At 37.0% G+C, this 27533-nt stretch overlaps 1 protein-coding gene across 1 annotated transcript in view; it reads right to left on the bottom strand.

Moving 5' to 3' along the window:
- Positions 1-1952: 1952 nt before the first annotated feature.
- Positions 1953-27533, bottom strand: part of RABL3 (RAB, member of RAS oncogene family like 3) — a 30595-nt gene continuing 5014 nt past the window's right edge. The window contains exons 3-8 of the mRNA XM_046003417.1: positions 19241-19370; positions 15383-15497; positions 11864-12014; positions 7349-7420; positions 3878-3916; positions 1953-3324 (exon numbers count right to left, since the gene is read on the bottom strand). Of these exons, the coding sequence (XP_045859373.1) occupies positions 3259-3324; positions 3878-3916; positions 7349-7420; positions 11864-12014; positions 15383-15497; positions 19241-19370 (573 nt within the window). The 3' untranslated portion in view covers positions 1953-3258. The remainder of the gene's footprint in view (positions 3325-3877; positions 3917-7348; positions 7421-11863; positions 12015-15382; positions 15498-19240; positions 19371-27533) is intronic.

Genomic DNA, 27533 nt, shown 5'->3' with positions numbered 1-27533 from the left:
AGGTGCCATTAAGTAGAGAGCCTACATTGATGTATTCTCTGCTTTGTGATAGTTTATCATCTTTCCCAAAGTGTGGCTCGCGGACTATCTGCATCAGAATCATCTGGTTTGTCTGTGAAAAATGTAAAACCTTGGCTCTGTCCTCTATGTACACAGAATTTGGCAAGTGGGAGATGAAATCCCAAGATTTGCATTTTAAAAACTTCAGAGGAATTTAATGCATATTTGAGTTTAAAAGCCATTGCTCTGAGGCCCTTAATGGAGATGCTAATAGTAACTGAAATTAAGACCCCTTTTGTACTCTACTGAGCAGCCCTGGTAGGCTCCAGCTCAAATTTTACCTCAGGAAAACATACCAGGGAATATTTGAAGGGCTTGGGGTTCTCTCAGGGCTAGATCTCCCAGAAACTTTCCTCTCCTACCACAGTGATTTAACTCAGTCTGGGGACTAGAGAGGAATGAATTTTTTATTTCCTTCTCCTCTTTCCCCCAAACAGTATCCTCCTTGGAATTTAACAGATACTAAGCCAATGCAGACATCCTTTTAGATCTTCAAACTTCTTAGAATAGATGCTACTCATTCTTTAAAAATTTCAATTAAACCAACATTTATTAAAAACCCATAGAAGGTCCTCCCTAGGCTGGGTGCTCCGGCATACACTGTTGAAATGGACACACAAAAGCTCTGGTTATGGCAGCAATTAGGGGCTTTTCATCTCAGTCTGATGGCCCAGCGCATCAGTTCCACACAGTCCATTTTCAGAATGGACAGATAAAACAGCAGTGTCAAGGCACTCAGAATCCACCACGGATGCCTCAATTTCTAGGGAGTTCGGAGAACCGGAGATATAGCTGATATGGACTGACCCCTTTGGGAGCAGCAATTCTTTTCAGAGCATGGATGTGGAGAGGCCAATCCAATCTTTCGTTGGACTCCAACAGAGGGCCCTGCCACCTCAGGGACAGAGGAGTGACCATATCCCTTCAATTCACTTCACTATGGTTGCCTCCACCATAAGTAACATTTGTTAGACATCTAAATCACAACAGGAAACAAAACAAAACAAAACTTTCTCTATTGCCAGTCACTTGTTTCATCAAGAAAATTAAAGATTTAATTAACACTTTTCAGGAAGTATTTCAGTATTTACATTAGTTGACTATCCAAAAGCAATTCTGATGAACAGGTCTCAGGAAATCTTAGGAAAAATTATGTTTCTTTTTGAAGAACTTTGGCTAATAACATAACAACATTCATTTTGGCAAAGAGCCTTGTTTTGCTGTTACTAACACTTGCAGCAAATTTACCTTAGATTAAAAATCATTTTTTTTTTTCCCAGAAAACTACAATCCAGGGAGTCAAGCCTGACAGCAAGAAGAAATGGAGTTGAGGAGTACTGTTCTGTTTTCAAGGCTGACCCTGAAGCCATCGGTGATGGGTTACTTTTATTTTTTTAATAAGGGAGAAAATAAAGAAACTGAGATCTTTTTTTTTTTTTTTTTTAATGAAGATCAAGAAAGAGGAAGAAAGAGGGAGAGGAGGAAAAGGTGATATGGTAATTTTTGTTTTTGTGTTGTTGTATTTTATTTTTTTATAACCTAATTTTTAAAAATTTATTTCTTAAAAGAGGAATACAAAGAGCTTTAGTTGGCTCAGGTCTTTGTCTATGCATTGACTTCCTGCTTCCCACCTGCATAGTCTTTGTCACAACAGGCTTGTGCCAAACTCCACATACAAAGCCTGATTTGCATAGCTCCCTTTTGTGGGAAAAAAATCAGGGCTGAGTCTTGTGGCCCAGGATGTGAAGAAAGACTGGAGAATATTCTAGCTGACGAAAAGTGCTTTAAAAATCCTTTTCCAAATTCCTACAACTGCTTTTCTAAAAGCACTGCCTAATGTTCTTATTCTAAGTGCCTCTTTTTGGCATACCTGGATTTCCAAAGGACTTCTGAAATTTAATTAAAATGCAAGAGGAAGTGAATTTACTGTTTTTTGCCTAGTTTTAAAATGCAAAGCTGAAATTGTGTGCTTATTATTATTTTTTAATATGGAACAAAATCAGGAGTGATTTTTGACCTGCTGCAGAGCCAAAACAGGAAAATGGGTGTTGAATAAGGCAGCAAATTGCAGTTTTTGGAAACGAGGTCTATATATTAAAGAACCAGGGCAGAGAGAATTAAACAAGCAGAAAAGATGGGTAAAAAAAGTAACGATGAACAATTATGCATACGCACATATACACCACCACCCTCAAAAAACGTTGGATTATGAATTCTAAGAATCCTAGTCCATAATTCATGTAAATGTGTTGCTGTGGAACTTATTTTTACTTCTCTCCATAAATACATTGTTGACACAGAGAATAAAATTCTTAGTTTACTGACTACAGTTAAGAGGCATTTCAGGAGCTGACTTTCCTTAAAAAAAAAAACACAGAAACCAAAGAGGCCGTAATTCTCTCTCGGTGCCCTCATGCAGGTCTGAGATCTCACCCCACTTATTTCCAAAGAGAACACAGTAAGACAGTGCAGATATCTGGAACCTAGAGTGAAGGATTTAGTGAGTGCGCTGTCCATCTCTCAGAGAATTCTTCTTTTCTGGTACTGCTATTCTCTATGTATTATTAATCTATTTATATTTAACTCCAGCTCCGAGTCTGCCTCTTCTAGCCACCAAACCACTTGCAAAGCATAGGAGTGGGAGACGAGGACTGCTATTCTTAGGCATCCCTGTATGCGATGAGTGGGGACTCAATTAAATAACACCATTTTGCTTCTTTGAAAATGACAGAGACTGTTTGGGTTGCATGACCCAGGGCTAGTTAACATAACCTTTCCCCTCAAGAGGGTCAAACAACAGAGATACATTTCTGAAGTACTTAATTAAGCCTCCAGCAAGGAGTGTGGGGAAAATTACAGACCCATAAAAACCTTCCAGTTCTGGGAAGAGTAAATTTTCTCTGCAGCACTCTGTCACTGCTCATTTACTGCATCACTTTGACAACATCTCCTATTTCCACAGGGCTTTTACATAATCTAGAAACAGGGACAGAAAGGTGAGGAACAGAGATGATGGGGACAAAGTTTGGACCTCCCACACGGTCACTTCCTTTCAGCTTTCCATTGAAAGGTGGGGCTGAAGGGTGGCCTTTTAAGATGATTCTGTGAAAAGGCTGCAACATTAATCATCAACACGGCAAGAAGGAGGCTGTGCACGACTGCCATGGCTTGCTCACTCTTCCAGACGATGAGTATGATTCAGTCATAATGAAGGCTCTTTAATGTTCCTCCCCCAAACCTTTTCCGATCAGGAAAGCCGGGAATCTGTTGGCAAGAAAGAGAATCATGTTAAGTCAGCATGCGGAGTTCAAATGCTAATAGCTTTTACCATTTTCTCCCTTATTTTCTGTGTCTGTATGTTGGCCTGTTGTTGCTCCTTGAAGAACGGTCTCTCTGAGGTTTTACCCTGATCAAAGAGTAAAATAAATTCTACTGAAGTGGAAAACATCTGCCAACAAATTGGTGGTAGTGTCATCGAAATCAGGGGAGATGAAGGTCAATCTCATAACACCCACCAATTGCACTTTTATCGGAATTGCCTGCATCGTGATGGGTTCTGCATATGTACTTCTGGAGTCGTAAGCAAATGATTTCCTTCTATTATATTATAATACAACCTTATCCCAGCGTTCCTTTTGTTTCTTGGAACCTTATTTTCCCTTGATCTGATTTTTTTTTTCTTTTGTGCTAAGGACAGAAGAAAACGCTTGTGCCTACAAAAGATTCCCCCCTCCTTTTTCAACCACTTCTGAAACTAAATTTGGAAATCACCTCTCCCCGAGTTTAATAACCCACTTTATTAAGAACAGATACAGACCTGATTACCTTCTCTCAGAAAGTATCTCTTCTCTATGACCTGTGAGAAACAAATAAAGACTTTAGGGCTTAACAACCATCCCCGGAAAAGTGGTTCACTGCAGTTGCCACTAATGGGACTAAAAGGCATATATCTAAATTAAGAGTCTTTTCAATAGTTATGGACACTTAGTATAATGAGTTACATCTAGAGCTAATAAGATCAGGATTGTGGGCATATTTCCATAAAAGCCTGCCTCTTTCCCCAAAGCATTAATAATAGATCGAAAAATAAATGAACACACAAAAATGACTAAATAATCAGAGAATGACATAATAATAACTCACGCAGTTCTCAATGTATGAAAGCAAATCTGGCTCAAACTTCCCAGCAGTCAGCCCAGACACACAAAACAGAATCCACAAGATAAAAGCAGGGCACTTTTACTACTACAATAGTCCAGCTATTCCTTACAGAGGAGTTTGTATAATATAGTGAACTGCCACATCCCCAGGGTAAACACAGTGATAAATTCAGTAGGTCCTCAATGGAGATCAGAAGCGTTCAAGGAACTTCTTTCCATGGTCTGAATCTGCACCCTTGATTCAGAAGTTTCAGAACTGTCTGTATTTGGTCAGCAGGAGAAATGAGGTAAAGCAGTGGATGTATATGCACAAATCCATCACTACTATTGAAAAATGCTCTCAGAATATATGCCCTAATATAATGAGTTTAAAATGTGTTTAGAGTTTAAAATTCAGATGATAGAAAATAATTTTAAAAAAGTAATGAGGGGTGCCTGGATGGCTCAGTCAGTTAAGCATCTAAATCTTGGTCTCAGCTCAGGTCATGATCTTAGGATGGTGACAGGAGCCTGCTCAATGGGGGGTCTGCTTCTTTTTTCTTCCTCTGCCCATCCCCCTGGCTTCGCACACCTGCTCTCTCCCTCAAATAAATAAATCTTTTAAAAAATGACGAATTCTGTTCTAACACTGGAGAAACTGTCATGTTTGCAGACGCAGTATGATTTTCTTTACACAGAATTGTTGTGGTTAAAAAAAGTCATTAGCTGCAGATTAAATCAAAGACACTGGGATCCAGAATTATGAAGCTAAGAATTCCCCTAAATAAGAGCATGGCATCTTCTTCCAGGGCTGTGCCACCCTGCTTTCACTGGCTTGATGGCCAAATCATCTGGATTCTTTCTCTCTTTGAGACTATGGCTGGGTTACTTTTAGCCCCAGGAGACCAAGGGTAAGGTTGCATTTGCTGGTCCCAAAGGTAGAAAAGCTTGTTTATGATGCCTAGATCTCAAAATGCTCAATCCCACAAAAACCAAGGGGCTGATTTTCTTTCCCTCCAAATACGCCAGGAAAATCCTAACATTCTAAAGGAGGGAGGAATCACTCCTAACGGGAATCTGGAGGAGGAGCTAGGATCCCTCCTGGAAAATAAATCTTTATACTAAAATAGAAAACTGGGCAAAATTTAGTTGCTGGGTCCTGTGGTTTCAGGCAACAACCTTAGTCTGGAGGTCTGGCCAACTTCCTAATCCACATACCTTTCACTGAGATTTAGGTGATGAAGAGAGAAGGTACCTTTTTGTTGTTGCTCATAATTCCCTACTTTCAACTTGCAGTGTCTTTCTCTTACCAAATCTTGCTCTCTTCTTAAAACTTAAAACTAACCAAGCTCGCTCTGATTTTTTAAAATCAAGTCTTGCCGAACAACTCGGCATAACTCGGGTCATAACCCGAGTCTATAACCCATTGTTTTTCTAGGATCTAACTTAGTATGTATTTTTTTTTTTAAGATTTTATTTATTTATTTGAGAGACAATGAGAGTGACAGAGAGTGAGCATGAGAGTGGGGAGGGTCAGATGGAGAAGCAAACTCCCCGCTAAGCAGGCAGCCCAATGCAAGACTCGATCCCAGGACTCCAGGATCATGATCTGAGCCGAAGGCACTTGCTTAACCGACTGCACCACCCAGGCGCCCCACCACTACATATTTTAAATAATTTATTTTTTATTGAAGTATAGTTGGCATACAATATTATATTAGTTTCCGGTTATCACAACATAGTAATTTGACAATTATATACATTACAAAATGCAGTAAATGCAGTTATCATCTGTTACTAAAGTTACTATAATATTATTGAGTATATTCTCTAAGCTGTACTTTTCATTCCTCTGACTTACACATTTTATAACTGAAAGTTTGTACCTTTTTATTCCCTTCACCAACTTCCAAATTAACAAATTATTAACAAATTTAAGCAATATATTGTGGAATTTTTCTGAGTCAGACAAAGATCTGTAAGCTGTTGTTCTCAGGGCACAGAGGAGTATATCAGATGGGGACATGGGTCTAAACAAAACAGAAGTTCTTACGTTTGAAGTTTGAAAAAAATGTGGAGAGAAAATCTGGTCCCTTGCAGTACTTCCAAATATTTTTCATGTCATGGCACATTTAGAAAATACTAATATTTGTACAGCACACTGGGTTAAATGAAGGGGGTTGCCGATCACTCGGCCCGGGGGACTCTGGCTGCTTGAACTAAGGGACTATGTTGGCACACCTGTACCATCTCTGCCACACTCCAGCTGGGAAGTTGTGCAATGAAGCAAAATTTCCCAGTGGTCTAAGGGGTGTGGGGCTTATCTTATCATGATATAATGGACAAAAAGGCAAAACATGAGATCCCTAAATGGTAAAAGAAAAATGATTCATAAAGAAGAGTTATGAGAAGGGCTGTGTTTTTCTTGTATCCTTAAAAGGAAATGTAATATAGAAATTAATCTTTTTCAATACTACATATAGAAATATGTTCTCTTTCACTTTACTATGTCATGTCAACATTAGGCAAACACCTTAAACTTGGTCAATACTATGTGTGATGCAGCCACACGGCCTTGTGAAGGAAAGACAAACAGTGCTCAAAATCACCGGTATGCTGAGTCATTCAACATTTTCATTCCAGTTCAGGCCATTAGATGATGCTAGCAAGAGTCAATATTTGGAACACAAGCTTTCTGATAAGGAAAATTAGGGAATCTAGGAGATAACATAACCTTAAAAATAAAGGTAACATTTATGTGGAGAATAATAGCTGAAAGAGGAAAAAGAACTCAGGGCTTCAATGAAGCAGAATCTCCTGGGTTCATGGGGGTTGAGGGGATGTGAGTAAGTACAAAAAGAGCTGGAAAATAGGAAAATATAATCTGTTTTAAGGAGGGAAATCAGGTAACTTTAAAAATAACTCATTCAAATCTAGTAGCTTTCATCCTTTGCTTAGAGAACAGTGGTGATAAAATAAATACGTCAGCAGGACTTGAGCAATTATACCAACAGATAAGAGAGAGCAAAACAAGTATTCAGGCTATGAAGTTCAGGATGAAGGAATAAAAGGACAAAGCATTCTACAAAGAATTTAAACTCTCATAATATATAAATTAAGTTTAAAAATAACTTAATTGAAGCTATTACCTTATCAAAAAACCTACTGAGCTTGACAGCATTGGAAGAACCTGCAGCTAAATACCGTGGATTCGTGCAATCCTAGAAGATAAAACACAAGATGTGCCATTAAAAGTTAAGAAACATAAGCTCTTTGTTAGTCATTACTGTTCCTGTTGCATATTTCTATAATAAAATGTTAGGCATAATACTCTCATAAAATATTCAAGTAATTTTCAAGTTATGACGCAAAAAGCAAAGTACTAAAGGAAGGTAAGGCCACTTTTTGCTATTTATTGAATTTTAAAGACACTGAACCAATGTATTCATCATCAAATAATTCATAAAGGAAGACAGGATTGCTAATCTTACTAATAACAAAATCAAGACATTAATCATGTGACTCACCTACATTTACCCTAAAAGCAGAAACAGAGCCATTAAAAACTGTTAACACTTAATTTTTTAGCACTAGTTACCCACTAGCATCATCTAATTAAGTACTATGCAGTTCATATGAATGGCAGGAATCATGAAAATAAGGAGTTAGAGAAGCAAAAGAAGAAAACAGAAAACAAAGAAACACAAAACAGCTGCCAGGGATTTCTCACTCATTGAATGCAAAGTACTACACCATTTGGTAGGCCATAAAGATAATAATGAATGATAGATATATTTTTTGATAGTAATAAACAATAAAGAGTAAGTTTATTATTAAATGTCATTAAGTATTATTTTTAATGATAATTGATATTGATAATTGATAATTGAATTGATAATGAATGATAGATATATTACTATTAAATAGGATTTTGAAAAATAGGGAAAAAAATGGGGCCCAGAAGAGACCAATCTGGAACATTAAAAAGATCAGTAAAGATCTCAAAGGGTTTATTATCCTTTCCTGGAATTTCAATGTTAAGTTGCTTTTTGCTTGTAATAATTAACTCACCACCTTAAGAGACAGAGCACTTTGAATTTTACTTCAAATGCCACCTAAGACCAAACTCTGAAGATATCGTGTAGGCTCCTTTACAAAGATGGTATTTGTCTTTCAGTTGCAGATGGTCTGTGTCCCTTGGGCAATTACTGAAATCACTGCTGTTGCATTTATTCTGTTTTGTAATCTCTAAGCCCACATGATTCTTTTCCGGTAAATTTTCTAATAATCGCCTATTACTTCCACATATAATATTTTGAGGCTCACATTTTTAATTTTGGCTGGAAGCTGGAATACATTTTCCAAAACCACACAAAAAAAGTGACTACAACAAACTTTACAAAAATCATTCGAGTACTAGAAAAATTAGGTCTTTGAAGCCAGCAAGTTTTGAATCTGAATATCTGTCATAGTATCTCTACATTATGTGATACTGGTTAGATTACTACGCCTTTAGATTTGGGCTTACTCATTTGTGTTATGAGGATAACGTAATACTTATCCCACAGGATTTTTGTGAAAATTAGTAAGATAATGCATGTCTGCCACATACATAGCAGATACTGAAATATTAGTTCCCTTCTCTTTTCATGCTAAGAAAATGCTATCAGATCAAATTTTCAGGCACAAAAGCGCCTAACATAATAAAAGTTAATTCCGGGGTGCCTGGGTGGCTCAGTGGGTTAAAGCCTCTGCCTTCGGCTCAGGTCGTGATCCCAGGGTCCTGGGATCGAGCCCCGCATCGGGCTCTCTGCTCAGCGGGAGCCTGCTTCCCTCTCTCTCTCTCTGCTTGCCTCTCTGCCTACTTGTGATCTCTCTGTCTGTCAAGTAAATAAATAAAATCTTAAAAAAAAAAAAGTTAATTCCATGTATGGACCAAATAGACTGAAACATTATCATGTAAACTGTTGTACTTGAAATAACCTCTGAACACATTTACACGGCAATTGGGGCACATAAGAGACAAACCTGAGGTAGACTTGTATTAGACATGTTTTACAAAATGGATATTGATTAGTCATCACAATGTCAACACTTTAGAGATGACTCCAAATAGAGCTACAGTGCTAAATATAAAAACCAAATCAAATACCAAACAAGCAGAACCTCCCAAAACTTAATTCTAGGGCTTCCAGTTACAGGTTGGCCAGGCCAGAGAAACCCTATGATCTGAGGATGAGAATTTTAGAGTTTAAAGAGCCATCTGCCACTGATCATGGCTGAGGGCAAAGACTGAAGATTAATAGCTTTAAATAGCTTATCTAAGCTTGCGAAAGGAATATTAACTAGGGAAGATGTTTCAATATAATCACTTTGAAGTAAACAGAAAAATCTGTCCTAGACACAATAAGCCCAACAGGATTTTAAAAAACAAGTAATCATCTCCCTATTTATAATTTAAACCAACTTGTTTTTTAGGCATAAGATGGTAACTTTGATTCCATCTTTGATATATACATTTATACATTTATGTACATAAATGTATATACATATATACATTTATGTACATAAATGTATATACATATATACATTTATGTACATAAATATATACATTTATGTTGATTTTTTTTAGTAGTTTTAAGTAAATTCATACAGTAACCAAAGATGCTAGCACTAATATTGTCAAGTTACATTTTTACTGGAGGCTTTATACTTACTTGCTGAGTCTTTCTGATTGCTATTTCTTTTAGAAACTTGTATCAAATTTTCCTCCTCATTTTTTCTTCCCCTGCATCCTCAAAACCCTCCTGTTGTTTCTGCTGTGTTCTTGAATCTGTACACTGATAACAGGCCAAAAGTATGTTGTATGTGAATTCTGTGGAAACCATTTGTGCCAAAGTACCACCACCTGAGTACCTTTATATCTTGTTAACAATTAAAAGATGGCCCTCCCTTTGCAAGGAAAATAGGAAAAATACACACCCAGGTGATGGTCACAAACACTCATGAGTACTACAAATAGATATATTCCAAAATACACTGAAAGTAATTTCTGGAACAAATTAAGTGTATTCAATGGTAATTTCCCACTGCAAATAATGTTCAAAGTAACTTCAGCACTGCTTCAACAAAGATATGATATACTCTATGTTAACAGGAGTCCTCTGGAATACTATGGTCCAGTGCAACAAGCTAGGGCATTTACACTGAATATTCCATGGTGGCGGGTGAGAAAAATAAGGTACTGCCCATGGCAATGCGGAATGTAAAAAACAATGGAATGGCAGGCACAAGTTGATGCAGTTGTCGGGAGAAGTTGGTCTGAAGCAAGCAGTGTTCGCAAATGTTGATGTACAGGGTTAAGGGCATCAAAATTACCTGAGTCATTAGTTAAAATTATAGTCCTGGTCCTCTTGTCAGACCTTATGAATAAAAAGCTCCAGCTGTGGGGCACTTACTCAAATTTTTTCACAGCTACATTGATAACATGAGTATGCAGTCAAGTTTGGGTAATTAGTGATCTAATTAATCTAGATGATTTCTAAGAGTTCTTTCAACTCTGAGATTCTAAATGTTAGCTGGACAATAATTAAGTAGAAAGTAGGCTTAATTGTAGAGCACTGGCTCGGGAGTCAGAGTGCCTGGTTTGACCTGTATAACCATGGCCTATTTACCTCTTTCTGGTTCTAATTTTCATCTTTAAAATGGAAATACTTACAGCACCTACCTTATAGTGTTGATGTGAAGACAAGTATGAGATAATGTACAGAAGGCACTAATTAAGTGGCACAAATTAAGTGTTCAGTATATGATAGTCACTAGTATCATGAAACAGCCACTACCACCAAATGTCTGGAATTGCCAGGGCACTGAATATATTACAGTGATATATTGTGTCATCGTGAACAATGACATTTAAACGGTGACCGAGGCTGTTGGCCAGGATCCTTCTCTGGGCAACACTATTTGGCTTATGTGAGAACTTTTCTTAGCCTTTTAGTGTTCAGTTCAAACTGAGCTACATATCTCAGAAAGAAACTCTATGCTCATGAAGCACTCCTAGTTTACAATCTGTAGTTTTCTCATTTATTTGTTTGCCCTTTAAGTTAAATTCTGTGGCTTAAGAAACTAAGAGGCTTTTCTAAAGTAAGAATAATTAAGGTGTCAGTGACTCTTCTTTGTTACCCTAATTTAATAATTTTGGTGTAATCTTAAAAAATCTTTTAAGAAAAAGCCCAAGATTTATATTATTCATAGGACAAAGTTTGAATATTCCAACAGACCAGCATACAAGGAAGTTGAACTGACTGTCCCCATCTGACAGTCTATGTTGATTCTAATCTTCATTACATTTTGGACCAGAACCCAAATGCCTGATTTTAGTATAAAGCACCTGGGTGGCTCAGTGGGTTAAAGCCTCTGCCTTTGGCTCAGGTCATGATCCTGGGGTCCTGGAATGGAGCCCCGCATTGGGTTCTCTGCTCAGCAGGAAGCCTGCTTCCTTGTCCCCCATCTCTGCCTGTCTCTCTGCCTACTTGTGATCTCTGTCAGATAAATAAATTTTAAAAAATCTTAAAAAAAAAAAAAGAATTTGTGACTCATTAAGTCTTTGGTTTTGCCTTTGTCTAATGATAACACAAGTATACATTAGTGAGAATACGTACCAAATTAATTTCTTCTGCATTGAAATCCTCGGCCAGGAAAGCAGTTCTAGTTAAAACTTCGTGGCGCTTGGTTTCATGAATCTGATCCAGTTTAGTCCCTATTACCAACAGTGGGATCTGGTTATCAGCAAACTGTTCCCAGTCATAATCCCTGCGATAAATAATAATGAAGAGGTGAATAAGGGATGCCTGGTGGCTCAGTTGGTTAAGCGTCATGATACCAGGATCTTGGGATCGAGTCCCACATTGGGCTCCTTGCTCAGTGGGGAGCCTGCTTCCCACCCTGCTTGAGCTCTCTCTCTTTCTCTCTTGACAAACAAATAAATAAAATCTTTAAAAACAAAATAGCTGAATAGAATTTACTTTGATATAGATGCATAATGTTTAAATGCAGGTAGCTTATACTATTTTACTGATACTTTACTGACTCTTGCTCATCCACCACCTCTAAACTTACTTTTGTCCCAATTTCTTCCACCTACTTGTTCATATATCAACCCATCCTTACCATCTACGGAGTTCCAACTATTCATCTAACTACGCAAATTTTATTTTCCTGAGTCTATAGGCTACTTGAATAAATGAATGCCCAATAGGTATCTGAAAGTAGGTTGACTTGACTTCTCCTAAAGCTCTGTCTTCGGAGGCTAACAGCTCAGGAATTTTTTTAGGTAGATAGAGAGACTGGATTCAAACCTCGGTGGAGCAAAAACATAAGAACCTGGCATGGCACTCACACCTTTTGCCAGAGGGAAAAATGGCAAGTTTCTGGGGTGTGCATAAGTTCTATACCTACATTTCTGCCTATGAATCATAAAGAAAAATGATCATTTTAGGAAATAAAGAAACAAGGAGGCTGAAGGCCAGAAAAATCAACCATAGATGATCCTATAGCCTGGGGAAAGGTGGATTCAACAAATGGAAAGGAAAAGAAGTGGCTGAAATGCAAAATGAATAGTAAAAGGAAAGAATTAAGTGCCAAATAATTGTCTGTCCTGACACAAGAGCCATGGGAGACAGAGGACAGGTGATATGAATCACTTACAGTTAGAAGCCTTGGGTCACTGGCTGTTACAATCTTTTTTTTTTTTTTCTCTCCCTATTTTTAACTAAAGGACACAGCGGTGTTCCTTCTATTACTGAAAGAAATATAGAGCCCAATATTGATCAATTAATTTAAATTCTATTCACATATGAGAAATAAAACACATTTGGATTTCTGGCATGTTACAAGCTCAATTTACAATAGTCAGCAAAATCCGGCTGCAAACACCTTATGACAGTAAATCAATATTGCACAATACAGTCAATAAAACCCAGTTGAGCTACCTTTTCTTCTTCCTTTGACATTATTTTTCTTTCTCTTTGAATAATCTAAACTTGGGGTATGTAAGTGGGTGTGTGCAAAATTACCAAATCTTTTTGCCCTTCACAATTACCTTACAGAGCCTCAGTTATTGTTCAGCCTTGGAGCACAGGTGTTTTGAACTATGTAACCCCCATTTCTTTTTTTTTAAAATCCCCATTTCTTAAAAATATTATCATTCTATTTATTGCATTAAAGTCAATGACAGCATGAGTTCAAGGCCTTTGATTCTATCTACCAATATCAACACTAATTTAGGAGACATTGTCTAAAATTGAAATTTGCCTTATTACAGAACAAAGTTTTGAGAGTGTCCTCCTTTAGGAATATTTCCTTTTCCTATATACTCACTAACTCTGGCACACATACAAGTTTTTGTATATATTTTATCAACCATCATCTTTGATAGACATTTATCTCTGTCACTTGTAGTCCTGTATAATCTCTCATACGTTAATAAATATAGGTACTGTACATATAAGATACAGACATGGCACATGACATATGTTGCAAATCAACATATATATGTATTACACATACGTAACATATCTATGTTGCCATATATATTTAATTTGTTCACTTATCTTTCTAGCTTTCCTTTTTATTCACTTTTTCATTAATCTTACATTCAATTTGAATTTTGATCTCAAAATCCCTTTTTTTTTTTTTTTTTTAAACCAACAGGTGAAAAACTGATGGTGAATTTTATCATGGATAATAAGGCTGGTGACATGATAACATCACAAAGAGAGAGACAACCAGGTATTGTGATTATAAGTACAATACTGCTTTGGCAAGAACAAAAACCAAAATCCTGCATTTTATAGACCTTCTTTTTATATTTAACTACCATTTTAGGGAAAATTTAGGATTCAGAGAAACAAGTTAAGCAGACACTCATTACAAGGATACAGTCAGCAAAATCCAGAATACAAGAAACTAGTAGGACAAGCAAACCATCTTTCGCAAACTGCCAGAGAGTAAAAGAAAAAAACAAAAAAAGGGAGGGGAAAGTAAGATTAAAAAGAAACTTAATAAACTAAATACAATGAGTAGACCACATCTATATACTATTTTGAACAAACCAACATTTATAAGACACTTGGGAAATTAAAATAATATTTGATACTGAAGAATTATTAGCAAATCTTAAGTGTGACAATTATATTTTGGGTTATATTAAAAAGTCCTTATCATACAAAGTTAAACACAGAAATATATATAAATGAAATGATACAGTTATCTTTAATTAAATTACACAGATAAAATGTGTAACAAATATTACACAGATACAAAGATACTATTATCTTTAATAAAAATACACAGAAATATATATAGATAAAATGATACAACTGTCTAGGATTTGCTTTAAAAAATAAATGGAGAGACAAACTGTGTTCATGGATTGAAAGATGCAACAAAAATTCTCCCCAATTTGATCTACAGACTTAATGCAATTCAATAAAAATCCAAGCCGACTTTTTTCAATATAGACAAGTTGATTTCAAATTTATATGGAAAAGCAAATGAACTAGAATTGTTAAACAATTTTGAAAAGGAAGGAAGCACAATGCCTCATTTCAAGACTTACAATAATGCAGTAATAATAAAGACAGTGTCATATTGGTCAAGGTATAGACACACAGATCAACTAGACAGAATTATAGTCTCAAAACAGAAACATATAAATATGGTCAACTGATTTTTGGCAAAGGAGTCAAAGCAATTCAAGGGAGAAAGGATCATCTTTTTAAAAAATGGTATTAGAACTGGACATTCACATACGAAAGTCAACCTCAATCAAAACCTCACACATTATAATTAACTCAAAACAGATCACAGATCTAAAAGTAAACCTTCAACAATAAAATTTCTAAAATAAACTTTCTAAAAAATAAAATTTCTAAAAGAAACTACATGATCTGAGATTAGGCAGAATTGATACCAAAAGCACAGTAACACTGCATCATGACGAAAAACTAATGCTTGAGAGATGACGGTTAAGAGAATGAAAAGATGATCTACAGACTGGGAGAAAAAATTTATAAATCAAAGTGTTATTCTTACAAAGTGTTACAAAGTGTTATTCTTGAGGGTGTATTCCCATGACTACTGTACCATATCACACGGCAAGTGAAGAAATCTGGGCTTACCCATTTGTTACCAATACTCCAGTAGGCACCAAGTCCCTGTTGAGAGCTTCCAATGACCAACGATACAAGTTTTGGGATGACTTCTTATTTGTTAAGTCATGTACTAAAATAATACCTAAAACAATCAAAGAAAATAATGTCAGTACTGGAACAATTCCTCTTCACTTCACACTGGCAAAGGGGAGCTTAGTGAATACAAGTGTTAGGATGCGGAATAAACCTAGCATTTAAGTATCCATAACAAACTCACACAATGAATTTAAAATTTCCTCTACAAATTCCTACAAATAATTAATAACAGAATTTTCTTTGTCAGTTATATAACTCTTTTTAATTCTTTTTTTAAATTTTTTTAAATTTTTTAAAAAAATATTTTATTTATTTGACAGAGAGAAATCACAAGTAGGCAGAGAGGCAGGCAGAGAGAGAGGAGAAAGAAGGCTCCCTGCAGAGCAGAGAGCCCAATGCGGGGCTTGATCCCTGAGCCGAAGGCAGAGCCACCCAGGTGCCCCAACTCTTTTTAATTCTACAAGGGCTGACAAAATGTCATTTTAGATTGTCTTTTTTCCCTTTATTCAACACTTAATGAGGACCTGCTCTGCCTGGTCCTAACTGAACTACCTCATCAATAAAAGGAATCGAGTATATAAGAAATTATATTCCTACCAAAGTTAATTGTTTCTCCACTGTGCATAGTACTGTCATAGATATCACTCATACACTATTACTTATACTCAATAAAATATTAAATCATAAAAATTTATTTAAGATATTGATTTAATTTGATATAATTGCTTACTGTTCAGCTGACAAATCACCTGAGCCTAATCAACTCAAAAATCTAAATTTTTTAGTTCTTTGAATTAATGGCTAGCTATAAAAAGCTCAATACCTTAGTCAAAAAAGCAAAAGAAATATGTCACTAGAAGAGGGTAGGAAAAGATAGTCAAAAAGTATGAATGGTAAAAAATATATGGACTTTTGAGAGATTGAGAAAAATAACAAAATGTAATGAGGCTCAAAAATACAATTAATAGAATCAAATAAGATAGCAGACAAACAAAGCAGATAACTATTATAATATTATAGACAAATGAGGAAAAGCTTTAATGCCTAGTAGAATTTAGAGTATTAGCTTGCGGTCAAAAAACTACAGATTTTCAAACCCCCAACCTTTCCCTATATTATCTAGATTCTACTGTGATGAGAGGATGCGAAACTGAGGATTCTTCTACCCTCAAGATGTGAGATATGTGGGAGGCCTGGGTAGCTCAGTCGTTAAGTATCTGCCTTCCCCTCAGGTCATAATTCCAGGGTCCTGGGACTAGGCCCCACATCGGGCTGCCTGCTCAGTGGGAAGCCCGCTTCTCCCTCTCCCACTCCCTCTGCTTGTGTTCCCTCTCTCACTGTGTCTCTTTCTGTCAAATAAATAACATCTTTAAAAAAATGTGAGATATGTCAATTCGAAAAAGAGGGGCATAAGAGTTAAAATTACTTGGCTCCTCTCCGTTTTTAGAGACATTTGTGCAAATAAGGTGCTTGTGCAAGTTACAGCTGTCTTGTCTAGCTAGCTCAGATAAATCTGTATCCCTCCTGGCATCTGGGACAGAGAAATAGCGATCTGCTACTTGCCTCACAGTCAACTGTACTCTCTCTAGCTTCCACAGTAAGAGCTTCTATTAGGCAATAAGGATACAAGATACACGACAGATTTAAAAAAGGAATAAAGAGCTACCATTCAAGAATACAGCTAACATCTCTTCAGCACTTAGGTACTATACATTATGCCTTACATGTGTTATTTAATTTGCTTTTCAGCACAGTTTTATGAGAAAGAATTAGCATCTTCATTTTTACGTATGTGGAAATTAAGGCTCAGTGAGATTGAGTCACTTGCCTGAAGTCACATGGTAAGTGAGGTAGCCAGAATTTGAATTCATGTAATCTGACAGTAAAAGATTGGGGGAAAGCAGAATAAGTCACTTTAAGGCCAAAGAGTGGTAGATATTTTCTCCTCTCCTTTACTTCCCAGACATAAATATCAAAAAACTATGGGTGAGAATTTTGGGTGGGAGATTAAAGGATTACAAAGGCCTAGATGAGCTTGTGGCTGGATAGGGAGGAGTTTATTTTTTGAGGATCTCTATTTAAGGCTTTTGAGCTTTTAAGGGCATCTGAGCACCCCTTTCCCTTATTTTCCCACTTTCATTTGGGCTGAGAGTTTTGCTTTGTAGACTATGGGCTAGACGGGCCATAGTAGGGCCCAAAGGAAAGAAGTCAGTGTGACAGTTGGACAGAGTATGTTCTGACCTTAGAAAGAGGTAGAGACACTTCACAGGTTTCCTTTAGGGATTGCCAGCCTTTCTCATCACAGTGGGAGGAAGGAAGGTAGGGTATTAAGAAAAGAAAGTTACTGCTAAGAATAAAGTCTGCACATTTGAATGGTATGATCCTTATGCTCCATTTCTTAGGAAACTAAAGATGGTAGATGGAGTAAAGAACCTTCAGTGCTAAGTTTATTATTTATTTATAATTTTTATCTGAACTCTTTCTCAAAAAGATCTAAATAGCAAAAGTGTTATATGTACAAACTTCTCTGTCAGATTGGATTGGTAACAGCTTTGACAAGTCATTTGACTGATATAATCCATGTTTATCACTTGAGTCTAGATCTAAACCAGGCTTCATTTTTCTTTCCTATTCCCTAAGAAGTCACCTACCACTATACCAGTCTTACTGTTTTTCTCATTTATATACATTCTATTAATATATGCCATTTATCATGTACTTTCCTGCGTGACAATGTCATATATTAGTGTCACCATCTTATAACTGTGTTTTCTTTCACTTATGAATGTTTTGTTTCTTCAAGCAGATTGTGACATATTCAGGTAGAATTCTGAGCTAAATGGGGCACATGTCTGAACTAATATAACTCATACTGTATTTTACAGTATGTATCCAATGCCAAGTACCTTCTCTGCTTCATTTTGTAGTATCCACAACACCTTATGATATGGGAAGAAGATAGGATATTGAAAGAGGAATACAAGGAATGAAGAAGGCACTGAGTAACTGCAATGTTCATCTGGCACTGAGTGTAATCTAAGCATAGTGTAAATGAGGTGCAATTAAGAGCTAAGCATCTACCAGAAGGAAAAGGGTGAGGTGCCAAATCTTAGACATCAATCAGAGACAAGTTGAAATTACACTACACAGTTTAAAAAAAAAGGCATTTAAAAAATGAACTCAAAAAGGGGCAGGAGAGAAAAAAACCTTCTATAGGCAAATTACAGGTATCAGTAGTTTAGTCCCTGGAACTCTATGAATCCCAATTATGTCCTCTGTTACACACCTCCATCTGGAAGTCTGTTCCAGGTATCTGATTATCTGCACCCCTAATAACACTCTTAGGCAGCTCTTTATAATTCCATAGGATTCTTTGTAAGGAGAAGATGAAAGAAACCCCTCTATCTCTGTGACATCTGGCTTAGATGATGGGACTCCTAATGGTTCCTTCTATTGGATGTACTCCACTGACTGGAGAAATGGCACTCCCGGCAGACAGTGTTTTGAAAGTTGCAGGTTTTATGTCAAGTACCCAAAACAAAATTTTATTTAGCTTATGACAATAATATCAATACAAACACCTAGATAAAGAAAATATTTAATGTTCTGAATAACTTGGTTAGAATCTAGAAACACAAATTCAAATGTGATAAGCAGATTTAAATTAAGAGTTGTGTGTATATTAGAGCCTTCTTAAAATCAGATGTGGTTAGTGTCCCACAGGATTCTATATGAGATTATGTATACTCCTAGGCCATTACTATATGGTAGAAATAAAAAATGTTTTACCATTTACAGAGTTGTAGAACACTGCTCTGGTGCTTTTCACACTGCTGGCACTGCCCACAGAGCCGCCAACATCCCATAATTCTATATAGTAGGTCTTCTCTTCTGGGGTTCCTTCTTTGTAGTCATGAACCTAACAAATCAATCCATCAAAATAATTATTTTGGCCACTAAGAACATTGGTAGCACCCTCATTCTAGTTTAGAGCACTGGACATTCCATATCTGTGTGACTCTTTCATATCATTCCCATACTACCTCTACTCTGATCGTCTCCTGTCTTTCAAGCTTCCTCCCTCCAATACTCCAACTCTCTATACTAATCCTACCACTATTTACAGTTCCCCTTCCACTTCCAAATCCTCATTTCCTTCCTAAGTATAAATGCTATGATTCATCATTTTAGTCAATCCTTTGCCCTTCTGTCACGCTGTATTCAACTGACAAAATTCCAACCTTGACTATATCCACCTTTTCCCCAATTCCAGTTCTGTAAACCAGCTAGCTGGATGAGAAACTCAGAAAAATATGTATTTAAGCTAACTAGATTCATTTTAAATTCAAGTCTCCCTTTGGAACTGCCCTTTAATCAGTTTCATAGTCCATTTCCTCTTTTCCTCTCCTACGTAACTATTTCATATTTTTGTTTCCAAATTTCCCATATCTCTTCCTCATCCTTAAGAATGACTAAGAACCTTGCTTTCTGAGACAGAAGCAATCAGAAGAGAATTTCTACAACCTGCTCTTCATATATCTATCTACCTCCCTGCACCTGTGCCCATAAATCGGCTTTCCCTTCAGCCATTACAGATAAACTGTGTCCCCATGGCCAAACCTTCTTCTTATGCACAAGATCCCATCACCTTTTTCTTATCAAAGGTATAGTTCTATCAATTCTCCTTTTTTAAAAAAAATTTTATTTATTTATTTGACAGAGAGAGAGATCACAAGTAGGCAGAGAGGCAGGCAGAGAGAGAGGAGGAAGCAGGCTCCCTGCGGAGCAGAGAGCCAGATGCGGGACTCGATCCCAGGACCCTGAGATCATGACCTGAGCTGAAGGCAGCGGCTTAATCCACTGAGCCACCCAGGCGCCCCTCAATTCTCCTTTTTATCATCAAAGTTTCCCACTCTGTTGAAGGACTTCCACCAACATACAAACATATTTTTTCCCATCTTAAAATAACCTTCTCTTGACCTCATGTCCTCTTCCAGCTATCATAGCACTTCTCTATTCCCTTTTACAGCAAAAGCCCTTGAGAGAGTTGTCTATTCTCAACAGTCTCAAATTCTTTCCCTTACATTCTCTTTTGAACTCATTCTTATCACACTTGTACCCCAGTCATCCACCGAAACATTCCTTATCGAGGTCACCAATGGCTTCCATGTTACTAAATCCAGTGATCAATGAGCAGTTTTCATCTTACTCTTCCATCTGATACAACTAACCATTCTTATGCCTTGCAGTACTTTTTTCACTTAGCTTCCATGTTATCACACTCTCCTGGTTTTCTTCCCATTTCACTGGCTAGTCCTTTTCAGTTTCCATTGGGTTGTCTTTACCTCTCTGACCTCTAATTGTAATCCAAGGTTGAGTTCTTGGATCTCTTTTCTTCTATTACTGACTCTCTTGACAATGTCATCTAATCTTATGATTTTAAATGTGATCATTATGTTGATGAATTCCAAATTTATATCCTGATGGGACTAGTCCCTTGAACTTCAGGCTACCATACCCACCAGACTATAATTTGGCTGTCTAATAGGCATCTCAAAGTTAACATACCTGAAAATAATTTCCCGATCTTCCCCTTAAGCCTGTTTTTCTCCTAGTAAAAGGCAATTTCATCCTTCCAATTACTTAAAGGGCCAAAAACTCAAGAGTGATCCTTAACACCTTTCATGCTATACATCACAGTTGGAGCTGGCATTGCCCTCTATGACCACTTTGGCAAGCTCATTTCCTGGTATGACAATGAATTTGGCTATAGCAGTGGGGTGGTGGATCTTATGGTCCATATGGCCTCTAAGGAATAAGAGCTCCCTGGACCACCAGACCCAGTAACAGCAACAGAAAGAGAGAGGCCCTCAGCTGATGAGGAGGGGATGTTGGATGTTGGGATGCCCCAACACGTGGAGAATCTCCTGACCTCTTTACAGTTTCCATCCCAGACCCCTTAAAGAAGGGTCATGTAACATCAATAAAGTATACTCTACCCCTTCCCAAAATAAGTAAATAAAATGCAGAAAGAAATTTAGTAAAGAAAATGATACACATCCAGAAAGAACACTGGATGCTATAGATGCTCTCTAATAGTATGGTTTTAGTATGTATGCCTACAGGAAGGCAGGAGGTCTTAGGAGAGAGTTGGAAGAAAAGAAACAAGAATAAAAAAGAGCAACTAGGAGAGTGTACTAGAGGAGTAGGAATTGAACTCATCTGATTTGCTGCTATACCTCCAATTCCTTGCTGTGTCTGATACCTAGCAGGTAGGTAATAAATGTACTAAACAACAAATGAATGAATGAATGAATAATATAAAGGTTACTGCCGATTACTTCTTCCTTTCCAGTAAGTTTATTTTGCTTTTAGCCAAACTCACGTCCCCTATTTTTCAAAAAGTTACTTTTCTCTTGTATTCTGTACCCATTTACTCCTTTATTTAACCTCTACTTTGTGCAAAATTGATTTAAACCTGTCTCTATTTCCTTACTGCCTATTCACATCATTTTGTTTCTGCTACTTATATCCCATCACATTTTCAAAGGTCAGCAATGACTTCGTTACTACCAATTCTTTTTTCTCTCTCACTCCTTATATGTCTATAGCATTTCATTATCAAAACTCAATCCTTCCTTCATAAAATTCTCATCTCCCTTTGCTCTTCTGGTATTTCATCACCTCTTAGCTCTTTGCCCAATCTTTCTCTGACCCCTCTTCCCATCTACAACTCTCCAAATATACACCAAGGTTTTCCTTCAGCTCTTCTCCTTCTAAATTTGCTTTCTGGAAAAACACATCAACTCTCAAGGTCTGGGATTATTACCATGCAGATGATTCCAACTCATAATTCTCTCTTGAGCTTCCCTACCTCATCTCTGAATGCCTTCTGGACAGTTTCAGTTGGATAGCTCATAGATCTTTTCCTTCATGTCCAGAACTAAATTTATTATCATTTCCTTCTTCTTTACCTATAATATATATATCCCTGTTCTTGAGGAACAGTCCATTCAGTCATTAACACCCAATATAATTTTCCATTCTTTTTTTTAAACAAGATTTTATTTACTTATTTGACAGAGAGAGAGAAATCACAAGCAAGCAGGTAGAGTGAGAGGGAGGAAGCAGGCTCCCCGCCAAGCAGAGAGCCTGCTGTGGGGCTCGATCCCAGGACCCCGAGACCATGACCCGAGCCAAAGGCAGAAGCCTAACCCACTGAGCCACCTAGGTGTCCCTATAATTTTCCATTCTTTTTTTTTTTTTAAAGATTTTATTTATTTATTTGACAGACAGAGATCACAAGTAGGCAGAGAGGCAGGCAGAGAGAGAGAGGAGGAAGAAGGCTATCCGCAGAGCAGAGAGCCCAATGCGGGGCTCAATCCCACAACCCTGGGATCATGACCTGAGCCGAAGGCAGAGGCTTTAACCCACTGAGCCACCCAGGCACCCCTAATTTTTCATTCTTTATAAGCACATCACTTTTTCTCTTGAGCTGCTGTAACACTTATATTCTCTATCAGTGCTATCTCAGGACCTTCTGTAATGATGAAACGTCCAGTATAGTAACCACTGGCAACATGTGACTGTTGGGCAGTTCAAACGTGGTTAGTTCAACTGAGGAGCTAAATTTTTCATTTCAGTTAATTTAAATTTAAATTGCTACATTAGTCTAGTGGTTATTGTATGTAATGGCAGTGGAATACTTTTTTCTTAATACCACTCTAGAACAAGAGGCAGTACAGAGCGGAGCCCAAGAGCACAGGCTCTTGAACCAGACTGACTGAGTCTGAATCCCAACCCTATCACTTACTAGCTATGTGACCTTGAACAAGACATTTAACACCTCTGTCCATACCACCACTGCTTCATGTATCAAATAGGGGCAATATTAGTACCTCCCCTGAAGGGTTGTTGTGGGAATTACATGAACTAGTATGTAAAATGGATGCCTAGCCAAAGTAAGCACTAAGAAATATTAGCCATCATTCATATTATTGTTTCTAAAATCATTCATAGATATAAACCTTATCCCACCTACTAGACCTTACTTCACATTCTTAGCGAGGATAGAGATTATCTTTTCTTTTTTAATTTCTCCTCAGTGCTTGCACATTATTATGCTGTCCAAAGAGAAAGTCAATAAATATTGATTGTATGCAATGTGTAAATTAGAAAGTTAAAATCCCATTAAAGTGAACTAGAAATGACAAGTCAATTTCCTTATTTATAATTTGTGAAAAGATTAGTTTCTGTAAGTCTTATTTTTATAATTAAGAGTAGCCATGCATTTATATTAGTCCCATTAGACTTGGGGCAACAAAATTAGAAGAGTAATGAATAAGGAATACTGCAAAATAAAACTTTTCTCTTTTCCCTTCAATTCAGTATGAATACCTCTCCACTACATACTAAATCCAAAATGTTAGTCACTACTGAGTATATACATTAAGCTCATTAGTTCACCCAGTACTTCAAATTAAACAATTACATTATCACCTTTATCAGCTCTATTTTTAGTCGGCTCTTAGATGTGAAATGAGCTAAATGGGGCAATTGTTCCTAAGAGTTTTGAAGAGAGTGTATTCATGGATCTACAAGGATTCTGGAGATATCTTCTCTCAGGTTTCAATAACACAGAAGTTGTAACTGCAATTTAAAGCTGCTACAGAAGAAAGTGTTCCTCCAAGCTATTTACGTAATGGTTTTATCAGATTTAATCATTCTTGCTAGAGGAAAGAACTGTTCACTTTATTATAGCAATAGTTAAAACAATTTACATGTTTATGGCAACTTTCCTTAAGATTATCATTTAAAAATGCCTTTCATTCATGTCGTCATTCAAGAAATGCATTCTTCTCAAAGATGGAGGACAGAGAACAACAAGCGCAAGATATAGTGAAAAGTTAACAAAAGCAAGGTAATTTTCACCTCCATATGCCCCATTCTTTGACAATAACGCAATTCAGGCCAGCTGGCTTTAAAGGAGTCAGTGAGTGCCATATTCATTCTGGTAAAATCAGTCACAGTATAACATCACCTACAAACCTGTAGGCTAGCTAAAGCAGATATAATTTACCCCTATTTTGCAGAAGATATACTAAGGCTCAGAGAAGTAAACTGATTAGTCTAAGGTCACTCTTGAGGAAGCAAAAGGCAATATGGGAACTGCCCCAGGGAGTGGGAGTTTAACTCTGAGTTTCTTTTTTAAAAATTCTTTATTTACATTCAGTTTAGTTAACATATATTGTTTTATCAGTTACCAGAGTAGAATTTAGTGACTCATCAATTGCATTTAACACCCAGTGTTCATAATACCAAGTGCCCTCCCTAATGCCTATAACCCAATTACCCCTTCTTCTCACTCACCTCCCTTCCAGCAACCCTGTTTGTTTCTAGAGTTAAGAGTCTCATGGATTGCCTCCCTCTCTCTTCATCTTATTTTATTTTTCCTTCCTTTCCCCTACATTTATCTATTTTGTTTCTTAAATTCCATGTATGAGTGAAATCATATGTCTTTCTTCAATTTTTTTCACTTAACATGACAGATACTCTCTAGTTCCTTTTATGTCATTGCAAATGGCAAGGTTTCATTCTTTTGGATGACTGAGTATATTCCATTGTGTGTGTGTGTGCGTGTATACACACATATAATACACACACACATATATACATATACACATAAATACACACACACACACACACATATATAAAACACATCTTCTTTATCTGTTCATGTGTTGATGGACATCTGGGCTCTTCCCATATTTTGGGTATTGTGGACATTGTTGCTATAAACATTGGGGTACATGTGCCCCTTCAAATCACTATGTTTGTATCCTTTGGATAAATACCTAGTAGGGCAATTGCTGGGTTGTAGGGTTGCTCTATTTTTTAAAAAAATATTTTATTTATTTATTTAACAGAGAGAGAAGAGAGAGAGAGAGAGAGATCACAAGTAGGTAGAGAGAAAGGCAGAGAGAGAGGGGGAAGCAGACACCCCGCTGAGCAGAAAGCCCATGCGGAACTCCATCCCAGGACCCTGAGACCATGACCTGAGCTGAAGGCAGAGGCTTAACCCACTGAGCCACCCAGGTGCCCCTATTTTTAACTCTTTGAGGAGCCTCCATACTGATTTCCAGAATGGTTGCACCAGTTTGCATTCCCACCAACAGTGTACGAAGGTTTCCCTTTATGCAAGGCCTCACCAACATTTGTTGTTTCCTGAGTTGTTAATTTTAACCATTCTGACTGGTGTGAGGTGGTATCTCATAGTGGTGCTGATTTTGATTTCTCTGAGGCTGAGTGATGTTGAGCATTTTTCAAGTGTCTGTTGGCCATTTGTATATCTTCTTTGGAGAAATGTCTTTTCATGTCTCTCTTCTTTTCAATGTTGTATTCTCTCACAGAAAGGGATTTAGGAAAGTCCAGAAGGAAATTTTGTCCAGAACTTGCTATTGACAAGTTGCCAACTGAATTTATTATCTAGTATTTGTTTTCTTCTACAGCTAAGAATTTGGGGACATAGCAGGATGAAATGACACAGACATTCACAGACATTCTGACTTCAAATTCATAGAAATGCCATAAAAATGTTTTTTAAAAATAAAGAGGACAAGCTCAAGAAAAAGAAAGGAAAATACTCAGATGCTAGAAAAGAACTTAAAAACAGAGTGAGAAGTAGGAACTGACCTAGATTCAGAGATAGCTTTAGGGGCCAGTCCCTGGAGTTTTAGTGCCCATCCAGGAATAGAGATCTGTTTTCTGGCTTTTAAGGCAAGAATATACATAGGTGAGTGAGAAAGACCAGATGATAGTTCCCGTCAAGAAATCTGGCCCAGGCAGTGAAAGAGAGTAGGAAAAACCATTCCCTGGCTCAGGAAAGTAGGAAAACTTTCTGTCAGGGACCCTAGGTAGGGTTGGTATGGAATAAAGGGTCCACAAAAAAATGGAAACCACAGGCCTGTACTCTAATCAAGTATTTGGAGAATATACATTACCTAGATAGAATGGAAACTCCTGGCTTTGAAATTTCAAGTACCACTGAAATCCCTAGGGCTCTGGAACCAACAGAAATGAAAAAGTACCATACTTCCATGACACAGCACACAGAACTTCTACAGAGAAGAAGGGAAAAAAATTATGCTGAAGAACTGATCATCTTCAAAGAATTATAAACCATACAAAGAGACACATTTTTCAAGAAACGTGGTTGGCATACACAGCACGTTAGAATATCTAGACTCACTCAGAAAAAAAAAGAAAATCCAAAAGAAACCATAAAATAGTATATTCAAAGTGATTAAAATAAAAAGTAAAGCCATAATGAAAGATCAGGATATTGTGAAAAATCTTGACATTTGAAAAAGAACCAAGAGGAGTATCTAGAAATAAAAAATTACAGTTACAAAGATGAAAAACTTAGTGCATATATTAAAAAGCAGATTAGACATAGTTGAAGAGATTCTTAATTAACTGGAAGGCAGATATGAGCACATGACCCAGAATACACAAAGGATAAATAAAGAACAGAAAACATGTAAGTACAATTAAGATATACAGGACAAAAATCTAATAGAAGTGCAAAGGGAGGAGATAGAGAGAATGAGGGAAGATAATAGATAATGGTTAAAAATTCTGAAAAATGAAGATAGTTGTTGAGAGGCACAACCTTCTGACAGGATGACTAGACACATACCCATATCTAGACATATATTAGTAAAACCACAGAACATCCAAAAAACTTTTAAAAGCAAATAGAAGAAATTACCTTCAAAAGGAGTAATTAGGCTGACAAAAGATTTCCAATCAGCAGCAATGTAAGTCACAATCTGTGGAAGAGCTTCAAAGAACTAAAAGAAACTAATCGTCAATGGAGCTAATTACCATTCCTTCCCTATTTATTTCTTAACTCAGTGGAGAGATGTATGCTAGCAGAAGAGACATTCGAAAAGGACTAGCTGGGATTAGCAAAGACCAACAGTATCTGCAAAGATGGTTAATTTGGTGGACACTGCACCTGAGTTTCCTAAATGTGAAGTGGAACAGAAGACCTAGACCTAAGGCTCCAGAAGCTTTTGCC

This window comes from Meles meles, chromosome 4, assembly GCF_922984935.1.
Source record: "Meles meles chromosome 4, mMelMel3.1 paternal haplotype, whole genome shotgun sequence".
NCBI lineage: Eukaryota > Metazoa > Chordata > Mammalia > Carnivora > Mustelidae > Meles > Meles meles.
The sequence above is the reverse complement of the archived record's forward strand: the minus strand, read 5'-3'. Positions and strand labels throughout refer to the sequence as shown.